Genomic DNA, 22,573 nt, shown 5'->3' on the forward strand with positions numbered 1-22,573 from the left:
GTGGAACAAATAAACTCAGTTTAAGATTGTTCTGTTGAATGCGTTAAGCTAAAGTGAGGGGAGTAGGGTTTAAACTTTCCCTTGATGGTCTGGAAACCTACCGTAAATGATCTGACAATGATAAGGGGCTTGCAAGAAAGTTTTTATGTTAATGAAAGGTAAGAATAAAAATGTTCATAAATCTTACCTGTTGTGCAACACTATTCACTACAGGTACTGAATGGTTTAGAAAGTTAGAAAGACATTATATACACCTGGTACTACATTTGGTAAAAGAAAGGTAGGCATGAATTCTTACCTGAATTCTATTTCACTGATTAACTACACACTTTTTCATGTCTATCATGGTACCCCTCTCATTTTCAATTTGTGTAGACATATGTTCCAGAATCCATTGAAGTGAAGTTGAGAGTTCAACTAACATGTGCATAAAACATTTATAACCTCAATGTTACGAAGTTGTGAGATGTGAAAATAGTGGCCTGTCCAATTGGTTAAAATGGCCCCATAGAAAAGTATTGGGTCCCCATAGTCACAGGGAAAACATTGTATCCAGTTCAGAGCTTGACATTGTAATTAAATGTGTCGATTTGTTGTCCACACAGATATTATGAATGAAAGGGTTTCCTGGTTTATACCGCACTCCAAAGTCATTGTGCCTCCAATGTAGCTCAAGGCCACAACATGTCAGGTACCTGCAGCATAGCAGTCAGGACATTGCAAATAGCTGTAACAAGTGCAGACAGGCAGAGATTTCACATTTTATTTGCATGTGCAACCGAACATGTTGTACACCTATAAATTATCTTAAACAGCCCTATTGAGATTGCAGAGAAAGCAGACTGAAAACCAACTTGATAACCTCTTATATTCAGCATATCCATGAACTTCATTCAAAATACAAAAAATGAGAACTTAAGTTTACAGAAAAAATGGAAAAATAAGACATTTGCCAACACTAGGCATGTTCATTTTGTAGGGGCAACAAATTGAAAATACACAATGGTAATGAATAAGGTCACACAAATATAATTTTGATGAACAAGATTTGGACCTTTTACCCATATTTTTTTAATGATTAGTCCACTTTGGCAATGTACTGTATATTGCAATTAAAATTTAAAGGTTATTTTATAGCTTTCTTATATTACTTGAAGAATGAAACACCAACCTACAGCTAAAACAACATTGAGGAAATTAGTCCAAATATCCTGGAAGATATTCCTGGCAGCACTAAAGAAATATATACAGTACAAACTGTACCAGACACAGATAATTCTTAGTGGCCCTTCAAGCTCTCATTAAAGAAACTTCTATAAGTAAAGGCACTCTGCGTGGAGTGCAGGATGCACCCTATAGCATGGAGGTCACTGGTTCGGGTCCAGGCTATTCCGCCGGCAGCTGTGGACGGGAGTTCCCAGGGGGCGGCGCACAATTGGCCGAGCGTCGCCCGGGGTGGGGACGGCTTAGGTCGGACAGGGTCTCCTCGGCTCACCACGCATCAGCGACCACCGTAGACTGGCCAGGCGCCTGCGAGCCTGCCTGCTAGCGGCCCAGAGCTGCGTGGTCCTCTGACACTGTAGCTCTGAGGTAGCTGCATGGCGAGCCTGCAGAGTGAAAAAAAGAGGACAGTGACAGCACGCATTTCAGAGGATGCGTGTGTCTGTCTTCATCTCTCCTGGGCCAGCACGGGGACTGCAGTGGAGAGCCAGGCTTAAAATTGGGCATTTCAACTTGGGGATAAAATGGAGTAAAAAAAAAAAAAAAACTCCTGTAGAACATGTGATATCTTGTAAGTGGTTTAAATGGCAGGCATCGAACTGAAGTTCCATTTGTCAAAGTATCTACCCCCCCCCCACAAGCAGTGGTATCAGTGATACTTTTAATGTATGTTTAAGTTAAAAATTCCCTTAATAAATATATGTATCAGGGAGATACCTGGAAAGTGAATAAAAAAAAAGAACCCCAATTTACATTGTAGTACTAGTAAGCTTCTTAAGTTTTGAATTCAACAAAAGTCCAAGTCCTTGAAAACAGTAATCCAAGATCAAATCTATAAATCATAGATCTATCATTGGTCTACACTAGTGGAATAATTATGTGTTAATTTAACAGAACTATAGAACTATAGATGTAGGTTGCTATTATTCAATTCATTGTGAATACCCCACCAGGGGTTGAACCCACAACCCTCCGGTCAAGAGTCCAGAGCTCTAACCACTACTCCACACTGCTGCCCTATTTAAGTAATTATTTATATTTAATATACCCGGTAATCCCATTTGTACACCCACAGACCTCCATGCTGCAGTATGGTGTTTATTAAGAAGCCACCACACATTCCATATTTTATTCATTTGCCCTGGTGGTGTATTTCGAGCTTGTAACACATCTTCATGTGTTGCAAGTACTGCTTGTACCAAAATCTCTACTTCCATATTGGTAAATTTCAGTTTTTGCTTCCGAGCATCCTCGCTGAGGTACCAGGATAAGGTCTTTTGTGTGCCATTCATTTTCTTTTGGAATGTGTTGCCTACACACACAGGGTTGACCCAAACCCGCTATTTATTGTGAGAGGTGTGTAATTCTCCACCGCTAATTGCGGTGAGGGGTATTTAAATGGTCTGATTGCGGAATCACCTGCTTCACCCAATTAGTCTAATTAAAATAGGTTGTTATTTTGACACCGAGTGTGGCCGTACTGAACACGCACATTACATGGCTTTTTGCGGTCGGTTTTTCCCCTAAATTTAGGCCTGAGAATTTTCTGGACACATTATAATGTACAGAATACACCATTTTAAAATGTATAAACAAATACTTTATTAGCAGTTTTTCAGTCCTTATATGGATACTAAACGTTATATACATGGTTACAAAGAAAACATATTTTCTTGACAGGCTTCTTTCAAACAGTTTAGATGCGTTTACAATGTGAAAAAGCATTGTGTTAAAAACACTGCACTACTGAAAAGTTAGATCTAGAAAAAAAAATATTTGAAGCAAAACAAAACAATTAAGTGTATGTTGGCTTTAAACTAACACACTTGTGATCTACAAAATATAGTACAAAAATGTATATGGCTATACAAGCAATGCTATGTTGAGTTTCTAGCATTTTCTGATATTAAACAAGTGAAGAAAGAAAAAAGGAACAAATGCCAGTACTATTATTATAAATTTGGTTTTTTTAGCTGGTAATTGTATGGTCTAATCTAAGATAATTTACAGTACATAAATATTACTGGTAACAATGTTTTACAGTTAAGGCTATTTTATCTGATTCATGTTTTCCAGTTAAATGCAGGTGCATTAATACATTTCCCAAATGAACAATATTAAATATAAACCAACGGTATGCTTGGCCTGCTCTTCAGCACAAATTGTCACAATGTTTGATTTACATTTTACCAAAAAAATATATATATATATATTTTATTGCTAAAAACAATGCAATAAGGCCATCGTAAAAAATTAAATAAAACACTTACATTTGAATGGTACTGCAATTTATTGGTGGTTACATAGATCCCTATATGAAGGAGATTCACACTTCATGATAAAGAAAACAAAAAAGCACAACTTTGAAAAATGGCTAGATTTTATCTGTGGCAAAAGCTCCCCTGTAAAAAGGTTTGCCAAACATTACCATTTATCAACTGCAATAAAACTTAATTGAGCCTGCCAGGCCACTTGAGGAACATGATGTGCAGCACTGTGCCAATAACCTTGTGGACCTGTTATGTGATAAAATAAATAAAAGCAGAAGGAAACACAGCAGTGTTTTTTTTGCATGAAGGAGAGCAGATCCATCTGCAAAACAGACTGTTGTCAGAACATCTGGAAGGAGCGACATGCTTTAGGAGCCAGTTCTGTACTTTTACCATTCTCTGTGGATAAGCTCTTGGTTAACCGTACCTTCGGCAAGGGCAAAGTTAGGACGTTTTCTCTCTAGCATGCTGTGTAGCCTTCCAGTTTCTTAGTGGGGGCTCCCTTCAATCTGAAAGAGAGGGTGAATGAATTGAACGTCCACTGGCCGGGCTGTTGGTAAAAGCCAGGATGTCTCTGTCCTTTTCCTTGTCTTTGTCTTTCTCCTTATCCTTGCTCTCGTGCTTGTGTTTGTGCTTGTGCTTGTGTTTGTGCTTGTGCTTCTTCTTCTTCTTGTGCTCATGGTGGTGATGGTGATGGTGATCGCTGTGTTTGGAGGACGAGTTTGTTTCTTTACTGAATGCGGAGAGTGGAGTTGTTGGCATGGACAGTATAGTGGGCTCCGTGGATGGGGGTTCTTTTCCTGTTTGATAAAAGCAACAAAAACATTCCTGAAATATAAATATTAACCACTACAAAATGGGTGTTTCCCTTCAAGACACCCGAACTGAAAGCTCTATACCAAAGATTCTCGCTAGAGCAGGGTGGTGCTGCTGAACAGCAAAACAGCAGCGCGCCCTGCAAGCATTGCCATTTACTTCAGAGACTGCGACCATGAACACCGTGACCCAGAAATTAATGGTTAATATTCCCATTTCAGGGAACCAGGGTTATGATAATAACCTAATGTTCCCTTTCAAGTAGGGAATATTAACCATTACAAAATGGGTGAGTGTACCCAAGCTGTCGCAAGGACATGGCATACAACCCAATTGCATGGTAGAACCGCTTGTGTCACAGTAATAATGAAAACATAATGAAAACATTAAGATGGACTCGCCTCTAATGTTCTATCGTGAGGGTGGACTGGTAAGCCGCCCTCAGTACTCTTGTGCCAAATCCAGGATTCTGCGGGTCCACGACATTCAGTTGATAGAACCTGCAAACGTATGGGTGGAAGCCCACACCGCTGCACTGCATATGTCCTAGATAGATGCACTCTGGAACAACTCCCATGAAGTCACCCGACCCCTGATGGAATGGCCGGTGAGTTTCTCAGGCGGGGGCAGATCGGCAAGTTCATACGCAGTCTGTACTGAGCCTGTCCCTGGGACTTAGCCCAGTAATAAACAAACAGTTGTTCCGACTGCCTCCAGCTTTAAGTCCTCTCCACATAACATGCTAACGCCCGCACTGGGCAAAGCGTATGGAGCTGGCACTCCTTGTCAGATTGGAAAGGAGGGGGATGGAAAGTCTCCAGTTCCACCAACTGATTAATGTGGAAAGCCGAGATGGTCTTATTTGTTTATTTAGCAGACTTCGGCAGGAAAGTTGGGTTAGTACGAAGGGTGAAAAAATTAGACAAGCTTTTGAAGTGCTTGCATTTCACTCACCCGCTTAGCGGAGGTGATTGCAAGCAAGAAATCTGTCTTGACAAAAATTTAAGCACTACATTTAACTTCCAGCGAGGAACTAAATCCTTCACCGGTGGCCTAAGCCACCAGGTGCCTTTCAAAAATTGCCCCGCCAGTAAATGAGCTCTTGGGGAGACAATCGATTTTTACACGGCACACGAAATGGCTGCCAAATAGACCTTCAGGAGTAGAGGGAGATTTCCTCTCATCAAAAAGGTCCTGTAAAAATTGCAGTATAACTGCCATAGTGCATTTTGTGCGTTCAAAACCACAAATCAAACACCACGTCTGAAACACACCCTATTTGTAACCATACTGGGAACGAGTAGATGCTGCCCTGCGTTTTGTAGGGTGTCGATCACCCTGTTTGATAACCCCAGACGGCTTAGAGCTGCAGGCTGGATAGGTTGGGGTGCCACAGGGTACCCTGTGCCTGACTGACCATGGCTGCTCAGGAGCTGCATTAGAGAGGAGAACCAAACTCTCCTGGGCCAGAACGCGGTTATTAGGAGCACCCTGGCCCGGTCTTGTCTGACCTTCTCCAAGCACAGCAGGAGCAGCGGAAGCGGTGGAAACACTTTCAGCAGAGGTTCTATCCCCAGAGGTCCCACTTCTCCTTTTATGAAGAACCATGGAGGACAATGTGTCGACTCCTGAGAGGCAGAGGTCCACTGCCCTCTCGAATCTCTCCCGTATGAGGATGACTACCTCTGGATGGAGTCTCCAATCTGCACCACTGGGGACCGCCCTCAAGAGGAGGTCCGCAGCCCAGTTGGTCACTGCCGGCAGGTGGACTGCACGGAGTGATAGAAGGTCCACTTGTGCCCACAGCAGAAGCTTGTGGTCCACACAGTGGAGACTGGGTGACCGCAAACCACCCTGTTGGTTATGTAGGACACCACAGCTGTGTTGTCCGTACAGACAAGCACGTGTCTCCCTTGAACCTGCTCCAAAGATTCCTGCAATGACAGGTAAACTGCCTGCAGTTCTAAAACACTGATGTGGCTTCCCCTCCCACAGGGGTTGCCACACACCCTGCACGCCCCGGCCCTCTCACACTCCGCTGAGTTGGATGCGTCTGTGGTGATGACTTCTCTCCTGGTGACGCTGACCAGCGGTAGGCCTAGGCGTAGAGGAGCCAGCTGTTTCCACCAGGAGAGCACCTGCAGACAGCGATTTGACACTGTCAAGAGCCTGTTGCGGTTCAACACCAGCTGGCAAACTGTAAGGTTGAAACAGAGCTGCAGAGGGTGCACATGTAGAAGACCCAGTGGGAGGGTATTTGATGCTGCTGCCATCAAACCCAGAAGCCTCTGGAAAGCCACTACTGGAAACGCTCTGCCGAGTTGAAACAACTCTAGGCAGGCGGTTACTCTCCCCACTCTGTCTTCTGACAAGTTGGCCAACATGAGTTCCGAGTCCAAGCACAATCCCAGATAGGTGACTATCCGGGCAGGTGCTAGTTGACTCTCTGCATTGTTCACTTTCAAGCCTAACCGATGTAGGTGGTCGGTGACGAGTTGTGTGTGCTTGTGTGCTTGTGCTGGTGACCCTGCGCAGATTAGCCAGTCGGCCAGATAGAGTCTCAACAGGGCCAGAATGGCTTCCATGTATTTTGTGAAAACATGTGGAGCCAAAGAGAGGCCGAACGGCAGAACAGAACTGGCACACTATGTTCTGAAAAGGTGAACCAATCACCTGGCCTGATACACTGCAACAACCGTTGCGTAGTCAGTATCTTGAACCACCTCCGAGTCAGGTACAGGTTCACCTGTCGCCATCCCGTTTTGGCACTAGAAAATACCTGGAATAGAACTCCCTGTTGCTGTCGGAGGGGTCCACTATGCAAATGGCCTGTTTCTGCAGAATGACTGCTACCTTCTGTGTCACCTGAGTGACAGCTTGGGGGTCTGGAACAGATGTTCTTGTCACACCCCGGAACGGAGGGGGGCCATGCTGGAACTGGAGAGAGTAACCAGTGTGCACCGTGTTGAGAACACAGGGGTCCGTGGTGCACTGGTTCCAGTAGTCCAGGTGGCTCCTGGAAAAGGAGCTCTGGGCTTGTGGCAGCAATGTCCTAGGGCTGGTGCTCTGCCTGCGGCGCAGCCTGTGTCTGTTGTCTAGACACAGGGCATTTAAAGGCGCGCCTGCCCCCCGGAAAGTGGTAGCAGACTGTCTCCAGACTAAGCCGTCCGAAGAGGCCTGTGGCGCTGGTTTCTTCTGCAGCTGTGGCCACAAAATAAAATACATGACAATATTTACAGAGAAAAAAAAAAAAAAAAAAAAAAAAAAAAAAATTATATATATATATATATATATATATATATATATATATATATATATATATATATATATATATATATATATATTCCAACTTGAGCGAGTCAGTCTAATGTACTAGGATCCCGGGAAGGAAAGGCTAATCGCGGTGGGACTTAACCAGCACAGACTAATAACAGAAAAACAGCTCGAAATAATAATTTTACTTTAGTGATTCTGTAAAATATATATAGCACTTAAAAGCGCTAACAATAGGTATGTAGAGAAGAAAATATACACTTATCTGTCTCAGGAGTAAATCGGCACAGTTGAAAAAAGAAAATGGCAATGCTTGTAGGGCGCGCCACCCTGCTCTAGCGAGAATCTTTCGTATGGAGTTTTCAGTTCGGGTGTCTTAAAGGGAAACACCCATTCTGGAATGGTTAATATTCCCTGCTTGAAAGGAAATCATCACATTTTCAACAAAGTGAGATCTCTTGCGGTCCTTTATGTAAGATGCTAGCTGTAATACTTGCTTTTTTGTTCAAAATATTTACAGAAACAATATAATATTCATCATCAAGTATACTGATTTTACAAAACCACACCTGCATTTACTATGCTCTCTAGCTTTGCAGTTCTCACTACTTATTGTGAGGCTGCAAAGTAAACCTTTTATTATTTTATCAAATTTAACAGCAAACAAAATGTTCAAGTGTGAACATGTTCTTTTCTTTAACAATATTTCCACCTCTGTATTTGAGTATAAAACCCACATATGGGTCTTTTTAACAAAGTTGTCTACATTTTGACTTGGTTGGGACAGCTACCAAAAATTAATTGGCGCTTGAGCTTGTTGTTGTACTGATAAATACAAACTCATTGAAATGTTGACAATTTAGCACAATACCCTATGTGTTGTAAGTCAGCGACCCAACAAAACAATGAACTTCGGTTGCATTTATAAAAATGGACCACAATTAAGACACAACGGTGTCTATTTCAACTTTTACTTGGGGCATGAAGAAAGAGAATTTCTGGTGTATCCAGATAATGCTGCTTCTTGAAACAATGCTGCTGCTCTGATAGAAATGAGGGAAATAATTTAGGAAAAAAACAAGCATTGTTGTAGGAGGTAGAAAATTCTGGATATATTTCAAGATTATTATTTTTTCTCCTGGCAAATATACGTCTTGTAAACACAGCAGGATGTTCTTCAACAGTCCAGCTGGGGTTTGGGGGTTTTCCTCCAGGGATGATGTACAGACCCACTTATTAGCAGTACTACATACAAAAATAGAGTTAAGAAAAATCTGTTCATAACTGTAGGGTGGCGATATTAACACCCACCACTGTTTAGACCAATAATATGGACCCCATAGTCAGATTCTGAAATTTTGATGATTTTTTTTTTTTTTTTTTACCTGGCGTTGATGGCCTTTCAAGCATGTTTAGATGATGATAGATAAACGCTTGACTGTCATGAACCGTGTCCATATCAATATCTTCCTCCTCTTGAGAATTTGAGAACTAGGAACAAGAAATATCTTTTACTATGCAACAAGTGTTGAGCTCCAGCATTGAATACGTTTTTTGTATGCAACGCTACAGAGTGATTTTGGAATCTGTCTTCATTCAACAATACCATGACTGGGCAAATCACACTGTTACAAATTAGTCTGTGTTGCTAAACAGATACAGATCTTGCTATAAGCTATTTCTCTTAATTAATCGGTTTCATTTAGTTTCTAATAACAACATGTTTAAAACCACCCATAGCATGTTAAAGTGTAAAAAACAAATATATTATGTTGCCTGGAAGCATTTTGCAATAAAGTGTTAAATCCACATTTGTAGAAATGTATCTGCAATATTTAAGAACATATTCTATAACAGTTTTCACCAGAACAGCATACCCCATAAAACAGTAGAGATATAGAATAGTGTGAATGCAGTATCCATTTAGCACCAATGACTTGCAGTGTCTTAAGCACTCTAATCTCATTGGAGCTACTCCTGTCTACTAAATTATGGCTATCAACTAAATGTAATCAAGATTTGGAAGTATGCTCTTCTGATTATTCCATGTAAATCATTTTTCCACTAAAATTTCACACAATTAAACAATTGGCATTAAACATCAAGTCTTGTCAATTCTTTACATCGCTGTCAGTTCATTTTTAGTTTAGTTTATTTTGCTTTCTAGGTGCCTTGGGAATAGAAAATGCATCAGAAAGTTGCACATCAGAATACTAGGTATGAACCCAATGACAAGACACCCTGTGGTCAAATTGGCATTTCCAAAGATTCTCCTTACTCTGATTTTTAATCTGACTTTACTGCTGTCCTCTTCCTTCTCCAGTATCTGACCAGGTTCCAGCGGAGATCCTAGTGGGGGTTTCTGCTTTTCTCTTCATTCCCTGTTGCGGGACTGGCGCACTGCATGGCAACTCACTGGCAAGGTGCTCATCTTCCTGATATAGAAACAAAGAAACCATGCAGCATTAAAGGATCATCTGGTATGTTTTTAGCTATGATATGCATTCTAACTTTCCCAAGTTTGCCAATATGCTGCACAGGTACAATACACCTGACCTACTCTGCTGGTCTAAAAACTGTCACCTTTAGACTAGATCAAAACCAAACAAATACACGTAAGTCACAAAGGTCAGGGCAGCAGAACTGGAGATAAAATACTATTGGGTTGAGGGAAAGGGTCCACCTTCATAATATTAACAATTGCACTGCAGTTATCGTGTATTTTTGTAGTTATTCTGTTTTCACTGTGCATAATTATACATTTCACCTACTTAAGTTATATTACTGGGCAGGCATGTATAATTGAATGTACAGCTAGCCAAATGTTTTGCATCGCCTACAATTTTAGGATTGAGACATCATTAATAAAATAATAATAATAATAATAATAATAATAATATGGCTCCCTTAGACACAGACAGACACAAATAATACAATACATGGATGAAGGCTATATTTGTATCCTGAGCCATTCCAAAAAAGGCATAATAACCACAGTAGTGACAAAAAAGTGATAATTCCTCTAGAGGAAAATATACTTGAACTTTGACCTATTCAACTTCGAGTCCATCACTTCAATTCAAACACAAAATGTCTTGTTTTCAATCACTCGACAACACCCACAGTACAGAAATGTTCATTAATGATCAACAAAATTAGAATACATTAAAAAAAAATGTAAAGCTTGGTACATTCGTATCTCAGAGAAACTGGAGAGGAACAGGAAATTAAAACAAGGTAAAGGCAGTCATCCAATAAAGCTGAAGCACTAACGGATAACGACATAGAACGTCTGTACAGCACTGAAACACACGTGTTTTTTAAAAAAAAAAACAACTGTACTGCTGAACTTCGTCTTTATTATTAGCATCACAAGGGTACCCATAAAAATAATAGATGGTCCTCTTCAGTGAGTTACAGGGAAACAATTCATCTCGGGTTTCTGTGTCACTTTATAAACGACTCGACAATCAGTCTCGTAATTTATGACGTCACAGAAACCCTTGTAACTCACTGAAGCTCATCTATTATATTCTCTCTCTCTCTCTCTCTCTCTCTCTCTCTCTCTCTCTCTCTCTCTCTCTCTCTCTCTCTCTCTCTCTCTCTCTCTCTCTCTCTCTCTCTCTCTCTCTCTCTCTCTCTCTCTCTCTCTCTCTCTCTCTCTCTCTCTCTCTCTCTCTCTCTCTCTCCTCTCTCTCTCTCTCTCTCTCTCTCTCTCTCTCTCTCTCTCTCTCTCTCTCTCTCTCTCTCTCTCCTCTCTCTCATACACATACATACACACACATATATATATACAGACGTGCTCAAATTTGTTGGTACCCTTACAGCTCATTGAAATAATGCTTCATTCCTCCTGAAAAGTGATGAAATTAAAAGCTATTTTATCATGTATACTTGCATGCTTTGGTAGGTCATAGAATAAAGCAAAGAAGCTGTGAAAAGAGATGAATTATTGCTTATTCTACAAAGATATTCTAAAATGGCCTAGACACATTTGTTGGTACCCCTTAGAAAAGATCATAAATAATTGGATTATAGTGATATTTCAAACTAATTAGTTTCTTTAATTAGTATCACACATGTCTCCAATCTTGTAATCAGTCATTCAGCCTATTTAAATGGAGAAAAGTAGTCACTGTGCTGTTTGGTATCATTGTGTGCACCACACTGAACATGGACCAGAGAAAGCAAAGGAGAGAGTTGTCTGAGGAGATCAGAAAGAAAATAATAGACAAGCATGGTAAAGGTAAAGGCTACAAGACCATCTCCAAGCAACTTGATGTTCCTGTGACAACAGTTGCAAATATTATTAAGAAGTTTAAGGTCCATGGAACTGTAGCCAACGTCCCTGGGCGCGGGCCGCAAGAGGAAAATCGATCCCAGATTGAACAGAAGGATAGTGCGAATGGTAGAAAAGAACCAAGGATAACTGCCAAAGAGATACAAGCTGAACTCCAAGGTGAAGGTCAGTTTCTGATCGCACCATCCGTCGCTTTTTGAGCGAAAGTGGGCTCCATGGAAGAAGACCCAGGAGGACTCCACTTTTGAAAGAAAAACATAAAAAAGCCAGACTGGAATTCTTGAATTTGCTAAAATGCATATTGACAAGCCACAATCCTTCTGGGAGAATGTCCTTTGGACAGATGAGTCAAAACTGGAGCTTTTTGGCAAGTCACATCAGCTCTATGTTCACAGACGAAAAAATGAAGCTTTCAAAGAAAAGAACACCATACCTACATGAAACATGGAGGAGGCTCGGTTATGTTTTGGGGCTGGTTTGCTGCGCCTGGCACAGGGTGCCTTGAATCTGTGCAGGGCACAATGAAATCTCAAGACTATCAAGGCATTTTGGAGCGAAACGTACTGCCCAGTGTCAGAAAGCTCTGTCTCAGTCGCAGGTCATGGGTCCTCCAACAGGATAATGACCCAAAACACACAGCTAAGAATGGATAAGAACAAAACATTGGACTATTCTGAAGTGGCCTTCTATGAGTCCTGATCTGAATCCTATCAAACATCTATGGAAAGAGCTGAAACTTGCAGTCTGGAGAAGGCACCCATCAAACCTGAGACAGCTGGAGCAGTTTGCTCAGGAAGAGTGGGCCAAACTACCTGTTAACAGGTGCAGAAGTCTCATTGAGAGCTACAGAAAACGTTTGATTGCAGTGATTGCCTCTAAAGGTTATGCAACAAAATATTAGGTTAGCGGTCCCATCATTTTTGTCCATGCCATTTTCATTTGTTTTCTTATTTACAATATTATGTTGAATAAAAAATCAAAAGCAAAGTCTGATTTCTATTAAATAAATAAACAATGGTGGATGCCAATTACTTTTGTCAGTTTCAAGTTATTTCAGAGAAAATTGTGTATTCTTCGTTTTTTGTGGAGGGGTACCAACAAATTTGAGCACGTCTGTATATATATATACACACACATACATACATATATACATTATGTATATATGCATATATACAGATTTTATTTATTTATATATATATATATATATATATATATATATATATATATATATATATATATATATATATATATATATATATATATATATATATACACACAGATAGATAGATAGATAGATATACAGATAGATAGACAGATAGATAGATATGCACATAAACACATAATTTCACGTTTTTCTGATAAACATATTAAGAAATTCTTACACTGTTTGGAAAGCATATCATGTGTCCATATGTGTTTGGCTTGTTTGTCAACTCTGCATTGCTGGCTCCTGGTTCAGTTTTGATGGTAGGGTTAAGCACGGCTTTCTTTTCCTTAAGATTGAGGACTAGCCCAAACTCAGGCAAAGGCAGGCATGATGGTCTACTGAGGCCAAATAGAGTGTAATACAGATTGACAGCATCACAGCGAAGTTTCCAATCATGGGAGGTGCCTGTAAAGAAATAACAATTCAAAATCTAGTTACATGGTGAAGGTGGTCTGGCTCTAGAAGGGGGAGGCTGCAATAGGCTGCAATATGATCTGATGCATCCTGTTAAGCTTTTGAAACACTGAAGTCAAATAAAAACTTTAGGCCTGATAAATAGCCTATTACAAGTGATGCAACAAGATGGCTTCAATTTAATCTACCGTGATGAGACACAGATGCCAGCATTTTCTTAGACCCCAGAATGGAGCTGTAAACTCTGACACATTAAAATTTACGATGTAACAAAAGAACAAGTCTCCTCTGTCAGAAAACACACACACAAAAAAAACTACGGTTATATAAATGATTCTTTCAACATTTGCCAAAGGTTTTCTACTTCTGGAAAGAAGTGTGCCCAGTAATTAAAAGCAGGTCAAAAGTAGACCTTTGCATCTACCAAACAACGGCTGTTGTTATCCTCGTGTAGGGAAACTACAAAACAAGATTTGGTGCAACATAAATGAGGCTACCACTCTGTAGTTCTGTTCCCAGAAGCTGTAATTTAGGTTGACTGAAACAAAAAAAAGGCTGCTCTCACCCGCACTAAAACTATGCACAAATCAAAGATAAACAAGAATAAAAAAGAAATATTTAAATTTAGGCCTACATTTAGTAGGTCAAGTAATATTATTGACTGTTTACACACAAAATGTATATACAGATAAAAAGTACACACACACGAATGCACACAAACATGCATGTACAAATACGCATACACATACTGTGATTACCTATATGTTTAACTAGGCACGGTACTAAAGAGAATTAAAAGACAAAGGTTCTTTATTTTAGAAGACTAAATCTAAATTCAATTTTTAAGAAGTTCAAGTCAAATGGAAAATTATGATCAAACTTATGTACAGTACGCACCTTTTTTTTCATAAACTGCCTAATAAAATACTCTTCCTCCTCCTCTTCGGTTGATGCCACACTTTACATGTCTTCCCTAAACACAGCCATTTTTTTTTTTTATTACTAGGTAAGAGCAACAGTGGGGTGAGAGGGTATTTTCGCTCTAAACTGAATGCTATAAAGTTTTTTTTGTTTGTTTGTTTTTTTACATTATTTTACATATTATTTTACATTATTATAATTTTTTTTTTTAGATAATTATTTTATTTTTGCATTTCTGATTCGTGCTCCTATGACCTTCAGAAGTACTCAGGAAGTGTTCAGATTTTAACTTTCCAGCTGAAACAAAATACATAGCTCGAACTAATCCGTAAGCACCGCATTTTTTGGTGAGTTTGTCTGCTGCTAAAATATTTTTAAAACGCAGTGTAAATAATTTGTAGTAATTTTAGATGAGTTTCTATCTAATTATGTAGAGGGCAATATGCCTCGCCTCACGACATTGTACGGCCAGCTGACATTAATTTTTTGAATGCGTCAATGGGGTCCATTTTTTCCCACTCCCTCTCTGCTAAAATCTGCAGTCTTGCCATGTGTGCTGCCCCGTGTCAATATTCATGCTGCGTTCAGTGTGAACACAAAAAATCCGCTTGCCGCCCGCACTGCGTCCAGTGTGAATGAGCCTTAAGCCTTCTAGTGTCCAATAATCCACTACATAAGAATGGGTCAACTGATTCTAAGAAATGTATTTGACAGGAAATGGTCAGTAAGATTTAATACCTATTTAGACTATTGCATTGTAAGTATATTTCTTACTACGTGTCATTTACCAAATCTTACATAATTGTTACATTGTGCATTTTATTTACAGCCATACAAATGATACAACGTAAAATATTTTAGTTGATGCATTTTAATTTAGCACACCTAAACCACATAATCCTAGTGTTACTGCAATGATGCATGGAACACCAATTGTAATATGGTACTATTAGCAAAACACAACACAAAAATACATTTGTTTATTCTGTCATTGGTTGCGGTAATTCTTATACAGTCTCATTGATTGAATACTGTGTTATATGATATTTCAGTATTATTAAAGTTTTAGTGGCATCTTCTCCTGCTTTCACCTCAGCTGTGATCTGGAACGCACATTGCAAGTTGTTTAAGGACATAGCTGGATATTCATATATCATTTACAGTTGTAGCACGTTTACCTGAATTCATCAGTTTCCATAGCTGGTCAACAAGGGCCTCGTTGCAAAGTGAAGACTCGGACATCTTGGTAAATGGTGGATTCTTTGCCAACATGCTCAAGATCTTATGTCTGAAATGAATTCAAAGCAAATAACAGTTTGACAATCATTAGGAGCATTATCTAATATAATTTAGTCTTTGCAAAAGTGTTAATGCCAGCATTTGAAGAAAAGACACAGAAATGCTCAATTCATGCCGGTAGTACGGTTTAAAATATGTTATTATATGATTATATACCCTTGGATGAAAGGGAAATTCTAATCCATTTATATTTTTTTTATAAAAAGATAAAGCATTTGAATTACTAACCTGATGTAAGGTACAGGATCATTCTGCACCATATTAAGCAACCACTGAAGTTCCTCGGAACTCCTGTCAACTAGCAATAAACAAAACAAAGAAACTTTACGTTTGCTCTAAAACATAAACTTTGAGTGGCTTCTCATCTACACAAGACCCATGAATTTGATTAATGAAATTTATATTAGCAGAGCAGTTAAAACATTGAATTTACAGCTGCTCCCGTGAGGATTCCCAAATCTTTGGAAAGGTGGAAACATACTCTTCCTAAATAAATGGTTCCATTTACACTAAAAGGTAAACGGAATATCAAGAGTCAAAGCACCCTGCCAAGGGTGTAATAATGTCTCCAACTGAGCATTTTCCTTTGCTGGACAGAGGCAGGACAACAAAAACTTCAAGAGGAATTTTGCTTAAAATATTATTATCTATTTCTTAGCAGACGCCCTTATCCAAAACAGAAGCATGATGCCAAGTCATTAGCCACACACTTGCTTACGATTTTGCTTACGATTGTAAGTCGCCCTGGATAAGGGCGTCTGCTAAGAAATAAATAATAATAATAATAAAAACACTTAGGCACCAGACTCAGATCAAAGCCAAGATATAGATCACCACAAAATAAATCTTTATAAACTTTAACCATTTGGTCTGAACAACCATATATATATGTCACAATCAGTGCTGGGACGAACACAGGATTTTCATGTTCGGATATTTAAATATTCATTCGTTTTTAAAAAGTAATAAAAGCTTTGCTCAGAAAGCAGGCAGAGACAGCATAGCTTGCAGGGGGGGTGACCCTTTATTTTAGAGCAAGAATTTACAATATGCAACACGTTAAGAAAAACATCCCAGGTGTAAAGAACACATTGTGTACGGCTTACACAGTGAATTAACTACAACACAAAGGATGCCAAATAGCAGTTCAAGTTAAACGTTGTTTTGTGTATTCCCGAAATATAGTAGATAAAATTAACATCGCATTTTATTTACTTTTTTCATTCGTTGCCATTGACATTTCTTCGCAGTAAACAGTGGCTAGACACGTTTTCATAAAGTAATAACATGAGGTTTACTTCATTTAACTTTAATCACTTCAAATAAAACAAAACGTGGAAATGGCGTTGTAAAATGAATGGGGGAAAAAACTCACTGTTTTGGTTCTCGTTTATTACATTCCACATAACAGAAAGTCGCAAACAAAAAATATAATATATAAAATTTATATAAAAACCACTACACAACATTTCCAGCAAGTTGGGCACTGTTTAAGTGAGGCATTTCAGAATGACACGCTTGCCTTTTTTCTGTCCCGTGAGATTCTGACTTGCTCTAAAGCAGGCCAACATGTTTTTGACTGGCGTGCCATAGAGATCACTATGTGTGCACGCACATGATCTGGTTTGTCAACTTTTTGCTATCTAAAACTTTTAAGAGGCTTAAGAGCTCTATATATTAACATCACATATCATACGATATGTGATGTTAATATATAGAGCTTATATATTAACATCACATATCATATAGAGCTATTTGCCATTTTTGAAACTGTCGTGCAACTTCTGGTGAGGTAGTAAATAATGCAGGGTACTTTAGTTGGAACACTTTCTATGTCAACTGTCTAGGTTTTTTAAAACCAAAATTGGGAGGGATAATAATCTTTGGCTCCAATATCAAAACTGTTTACGGCACATCTGTTTACCTAAAATTATAATATATCATTAGTGCTTTGTAAAAAAAAAAAAAAAAAAAAAAAAAAAAAAAAAAAAGTTTAATTGTAGGGATGGGTCAGTGCAGTCAAATACACGATTACACGAAAAAAAAAAAATACAAAAAACAACTATTTGATTAGCATATTACATATTCCAGTACACGAAAAAGATTTATATTAGCTACAAGTAGAAGCAAACGTGTCTTTAAATGCTGGTGCTTGACAGCTGTTCAGAATCAGTGTTAAACCCTGTGCGTTCATGTGAATGAGATTGGCATATTAAACGTAACGATTCTAATTAATCATGCAATGCTTGTAACAGCAAAATTCTACAGTAAACGTATTCTGTTTGAAATTGTTGCCTTGTTTTCAACTAATGTTAACAGATCCCTAGCTTGAGTTCCCCTAATGACTGCACACAGCCGCTGTTGCTAGGCAACAGCGGGAGGTTGTAATTCCAAGATGGAGTTCTGGGAATATGATAAACCATGAGAACTAAATTTCCTACATCAACAATATCCAAGTGAGCTGTAAACTATTAAGCATACCTTGTATATAAGCATACCTTGTGTGTAATCAACAACTGCTTCCAAGGCAGCAAGACGAACATCCACAAACTGGCCATACTCGGCATAGGATTTAAAAAGCGAGGGATCACTGGGAATGTGGCCATTCTTCTGCAGGATTCGGATAGCTCTCAGGCAACTGGATATCCAGCAGGTTTATAGAAACAAATAAAAAAACAGTAATTAAAATGATAATAAATCATTGTGCCTAAAAGTTTAGTTGTCAAAAATATGCAGACCAAATATAGATGTAAGCCTGTGTATAGTGTAGGCTAATCATATTTTAACCACTAGACTGCCATGCAATGTAAGTAATGCAAAAAAAAAAAAAAGGATTTTCTATTCTCTTTTAAAAATGGAATTTCCCTTCAATTAACCTTGACTATTATTTTTTAAAAGGGACTAGTAATTGTTCAAGAGTTTCCTCTGTGCTCCACTCAATTCAATTGTGGTCATTCTCTCCAGTCAGTTCAACCCTAGCATTGCACCGCTTACTTCCATGTAGGCAGGGATTGTAAAAGTAAGCAATCTTCTCCGATCAGTGGAAAAATGGTTTTCAGGGAATGAAATGGAAAAATGTAGCTACTCTTATAAAAAGGAAAAAGTTTAGATAAAATCCATGTGCTTTTATTCAATATGCTTACTGGTGGCATGATTTTACTCCATATTCGCTCATACTAGCACATACAGCCTTGCTTTACACTGCAAACCTCCACCCCATATGGCTTGGACTGACAGGAGATAATGTCTGTGATTAACTTCATGAAACTCAGCACACAACTGAATCACTTTGACAATTATAGTCACTTTAGCTGTTAATAAAAAATAAATGCTGGTGTAAAAGAAATCCAACTTTTGGACCTTAAAGGAAAAAATAAGTTAAAAAAAAAAAAAATCGGTGGCAGTCAAGGGGTTAAAAGTTGAGTCATTTATAAAAAATAATGGAGACCTTCTTATGATGGTTTTTCTGATTTACAATATCAATTTGTAATTAAACAGAAACACTTATTAGTCTGTAGAAAAATGCTTTTCACTGAAACATTCATAATTGAGTTTCTGCTTCCATTCCAGATTTTTTTTTTTTTTACAACACCAAAACTGTTTTTACTTAATGTACAGGCTTCCAAGGTTATGTTTAAGTTCCTGAGTTGCACCATTGAAATACCAAATACTGAGTATTCAATGTGACTAATATTTGTACTCATAGTTATTTAAGGTTTTATTGCCTCATCTCCGGTTCTAACCTAGTTAAACATGAAGGCTATACTCTATGATCTTTGACCACTCTACGCAATCCGCCAACAAACCGTAAACTGATATATAGCACAACTCATTTTGCAATGTGAACACAAACAGGATGAATACAGGACAAACCTACAGTAACTAGTTTCACGATTAGTCACAGGGTTTGGGGAAAGCCACTGAGGGCAAGATTCATTTAGTCACATCCAAATTTGACATTTGATTTCAATTTAGTCAGGATATTCCCGACCCTATTGGTTGAGTTTGTGCCACTTGCTGAGCTACCAACACCACACCCTATACAGCAACTATCCAGGTACTAACCAGACTCAAGTTATGTGTTATGCGTTGTGGAACATGAATATGCTTGCTTTGTTCAAGCCAGGATAACATCAGGAAAAGGACATTACCTAACAGTGATGGTGTTCCTGTAGCTTGGCAGCAGCTTCTCCATGTTTAAAAACCTGGTAATCTCCTCTAGAATAAGCTGGATGTCAGCATTTAAATTGTCCAAAGTGCGCACCTCGTTGTTTATACTGACGGCAGGTGTCACAGAATTGGCAAGGGCATCGATCAGTTCAACACGATAGTAATTATCAGAAAACTGAGGGTAGAGGGAGATTAACGCAATTACTTTATATTGTCATTACTATTTCATTAGCTTTGTTATTTTTTAATACATGCTCATAGTGTGCAATTTTGAATTCCACTGTGGAATTTATTTTACAATGGGTAACACTGTAGGACATTTCCATTTGTGTTGATTGTTAAGACTTCAAGAAGCAGAAATTAGTCTTGCACTTGTGTCCCAGACTGAAATAAAAAAAAATAAAGTCTAATTTCAAAATACAGTATTTCACCTGGGTGTAATGCTTGAAATTTAAACAAAATAACATACAAATATGTCTCTGATTGACCTATATGTTTTTGTGGATGTTGAAACCTTATAGTTAATAAATAAATAAATAAATAAATAAATAAATAAACAAACAAACAAGCTAAGGTCCAGACCCAATTTCTAAAACAAATGTAATAATATGGATTTTGTTGCTTCAGGGCCATGCTGTGTAAATACAACACGAAGCTGCCCCTACCTTGTTCTTCCTGTTGTCATTGTATTTGATTAGGTCTAAAATAAAGTTCAACACATCCTTTGGGCAGAGGTTGTGCACATCTCTAAGCAAGGCCATAGCCACTGGCATAGTCTGAGAAGGAAACAAATCTAAAATTAGATGCTGCATAATATACAATTGTGAAATACAACAGAAAAAAGTTGATTTATCAATGACGACTAATTAAAGTGCATATACATTTTTGTTATGGGGGGGGGGACACGACAAAACAAGCACACTCCATGCACTACCCTGAACAGTAAAAAGAATAAAGGTTAGTTTGAGACATGTTTAAGTGTGGTTCTGTTCACATTCCCTAATATCTGGATTTGAAACAGAATTTGCATCAAATGAATTGAACTAAGATGACTTGAAAGGGTGGTCTTCACTTTGAGGGTATCTGAGTAACTCCAAATTGACAAAAAAAAACAAAAAAACATTTGACTTCACTTCAAAGTGAACTCGAGTGAACACAGCCCGCTCCTTCTCCACCCTTGCCATTCAGTGGTGGAATAACCTGCCCACGGATATCAGGACTGCCCAGTCCCTGCCCAGTCCTCTGCCTCCTCAAGACACACCTGTTCCGACAGCATCTGTAAACCTCACAACCTTCGACTATGCAGCACCCAATTGTATCAGTATTTGCATCATCTTGTGATGCACTTAACTGCTCTACACATTGCTGTATTCTACTACTGCTCTCAATTATAAATATTCTTTGTATTTTGATTTTACTCTTAAAGGTAGCTGTATTCACATTTTTTGTAATTACTCATTTGAAATCACTCCTCCATTTATTGTACTTACTATTTGCTCTAAATGGAATTTACTTTTATAAGCAAATATTTTTACTTTAAGTTTAACTGCTCTTAGTCGAAATCGCTCTCAAACATAATTTACTTTATATTTTCTCTTATTTTGAATTCGCTCCTATTTACTACTGACTATTATATCTTATAAACTGCTCTTACATGTAATGTGATTTTTTGTAACAGTTGTAAGTTGCCCTGGATAAGGGCGTCTGCTAAGAAATAAATAAATACATAATAATAATAATAATAATAATAATAATAATAATAATAATAATAATAATAATTGGTGTCCCTAAACTAATTTTTTGACTGGAGTAAAGGCTTTGGATAATGCCTTTTGTCATTTAATTCAGCAGCAAATCCCGGACACCTGCAAGCTCTATTGAATGCCCACACACTTTGTAAACATTTTTGGTTAAGTATGTATAAAAGTTCAATAAATATATTAAAAACACAAGTCATGTTTTTCTAATACAACACAAATATAAAAATGGAAACCTTTTGCAGAAAGTAGCTTTGAAAGGCCATAAAGTTATTGGTCTTAACAATGTTTGGGCAACTCTTGCAGCAAAACATTCGAGTGAAGAGTGACTTCATAGCTGGGGGGCCTGTCCATGTGCTCACCATTGAGTTTGCAATCTGAAAAAACAAACAGTAATGAATGTTACGTAGGTGGAAAGGTATAATATTGGTATGCTTTCCTACTAACAAAACATGCGTCAAAGAACTTTAATCCTTTAAAATTCTTCTTCTTTAGGAAAATGGGTACTTTGTTAATTCTACAGGGTGATGCAAACTTTTGGCCATAGCTGTAGGTAAAAGGTAGGTAAAAGGTAAACATATTTTTAATTGAACAAACACACCTCAATTTTAACATAAGGTGATATATAGAACAGAACTGGCATGGTAACCATAACTACAAGCGACAACAACAGAGGCCAAATTCCCTCCTAGAATGTCCAGGTGTTGTGTGCAAGTTGTAAACAAGCTCAAGGTCAAAAAGAGAAAGTGCAGTCTTCGTTTCTGTAAGATAATTCCATAAACTTGAAAGAAAACCTGAACACTGTTAAAAGGACTTAAAAAAGTAACTATATTATTAACTTGGGGCCACTGAAGAAAGGAAATGTTACATGAATTAATTATGGACTGATTTGGCCTGCCGGATTGGTCATATCAATGCACGAGGA

General features: G+C 38.3%; 1 protein-coding gene across 1 annotated transcript in view; it reads right to left on the reverse strand.

Moving 5' to 3' along the window:
* Nucleotides 1-749: 749 nt before the first annotated feature.
* Nucleotides 750-22,573, reverse strand: part of LOC117394417 (transcription initiation factor TFIID subunit 2-like) — a 44,021-nt gene continuing 22,197 nt past the window's right edge. The window contains 11 exon segments of the mRNA XM_059012722.1: nt 750-4,291; nt 8,966-9,071; nt 9,859-9,936; nt 9,938-10,015; nt 13,263-13,492; nt 15,601-15,710; nt 15,950-16,019; nt 18,220-18,359; nt 19,873-20,066; nt 20,557-20,667; nt 21,885-22,025. Coding sequence (XP_058868705.1) covers nt 3,996-4,291; nt 8,966-9,071; nt 9,859-9,936; nt 9,938-10,015; nt 13,263-13,492; nt 15,601-15,710; nt 15,950-16,019; nt 18,220-18,359; nt 19,873-20,066; nt 20,557-20,667; nt 21,885-22,025 — 1,554 coding nt within the window. The 3' untranslated portion in view covers nt 750-3,995.

This window comes from Acipenser ruthenus, chromosome 3 (genome assembly GCF_902713425.1).
Source record: "Acipenser ruthenus chromosome 3, fAciRut3.2 maternal haplotype, whole genome shotgun sequence".
Taxonomy (NCBI): domain Eukaryota; kingdom Metazoa; phylum Chordata; class Actinopteri; order Acipenseriformes; family Acipenseridae; genus Acipenser; species Acipenser ruthenus.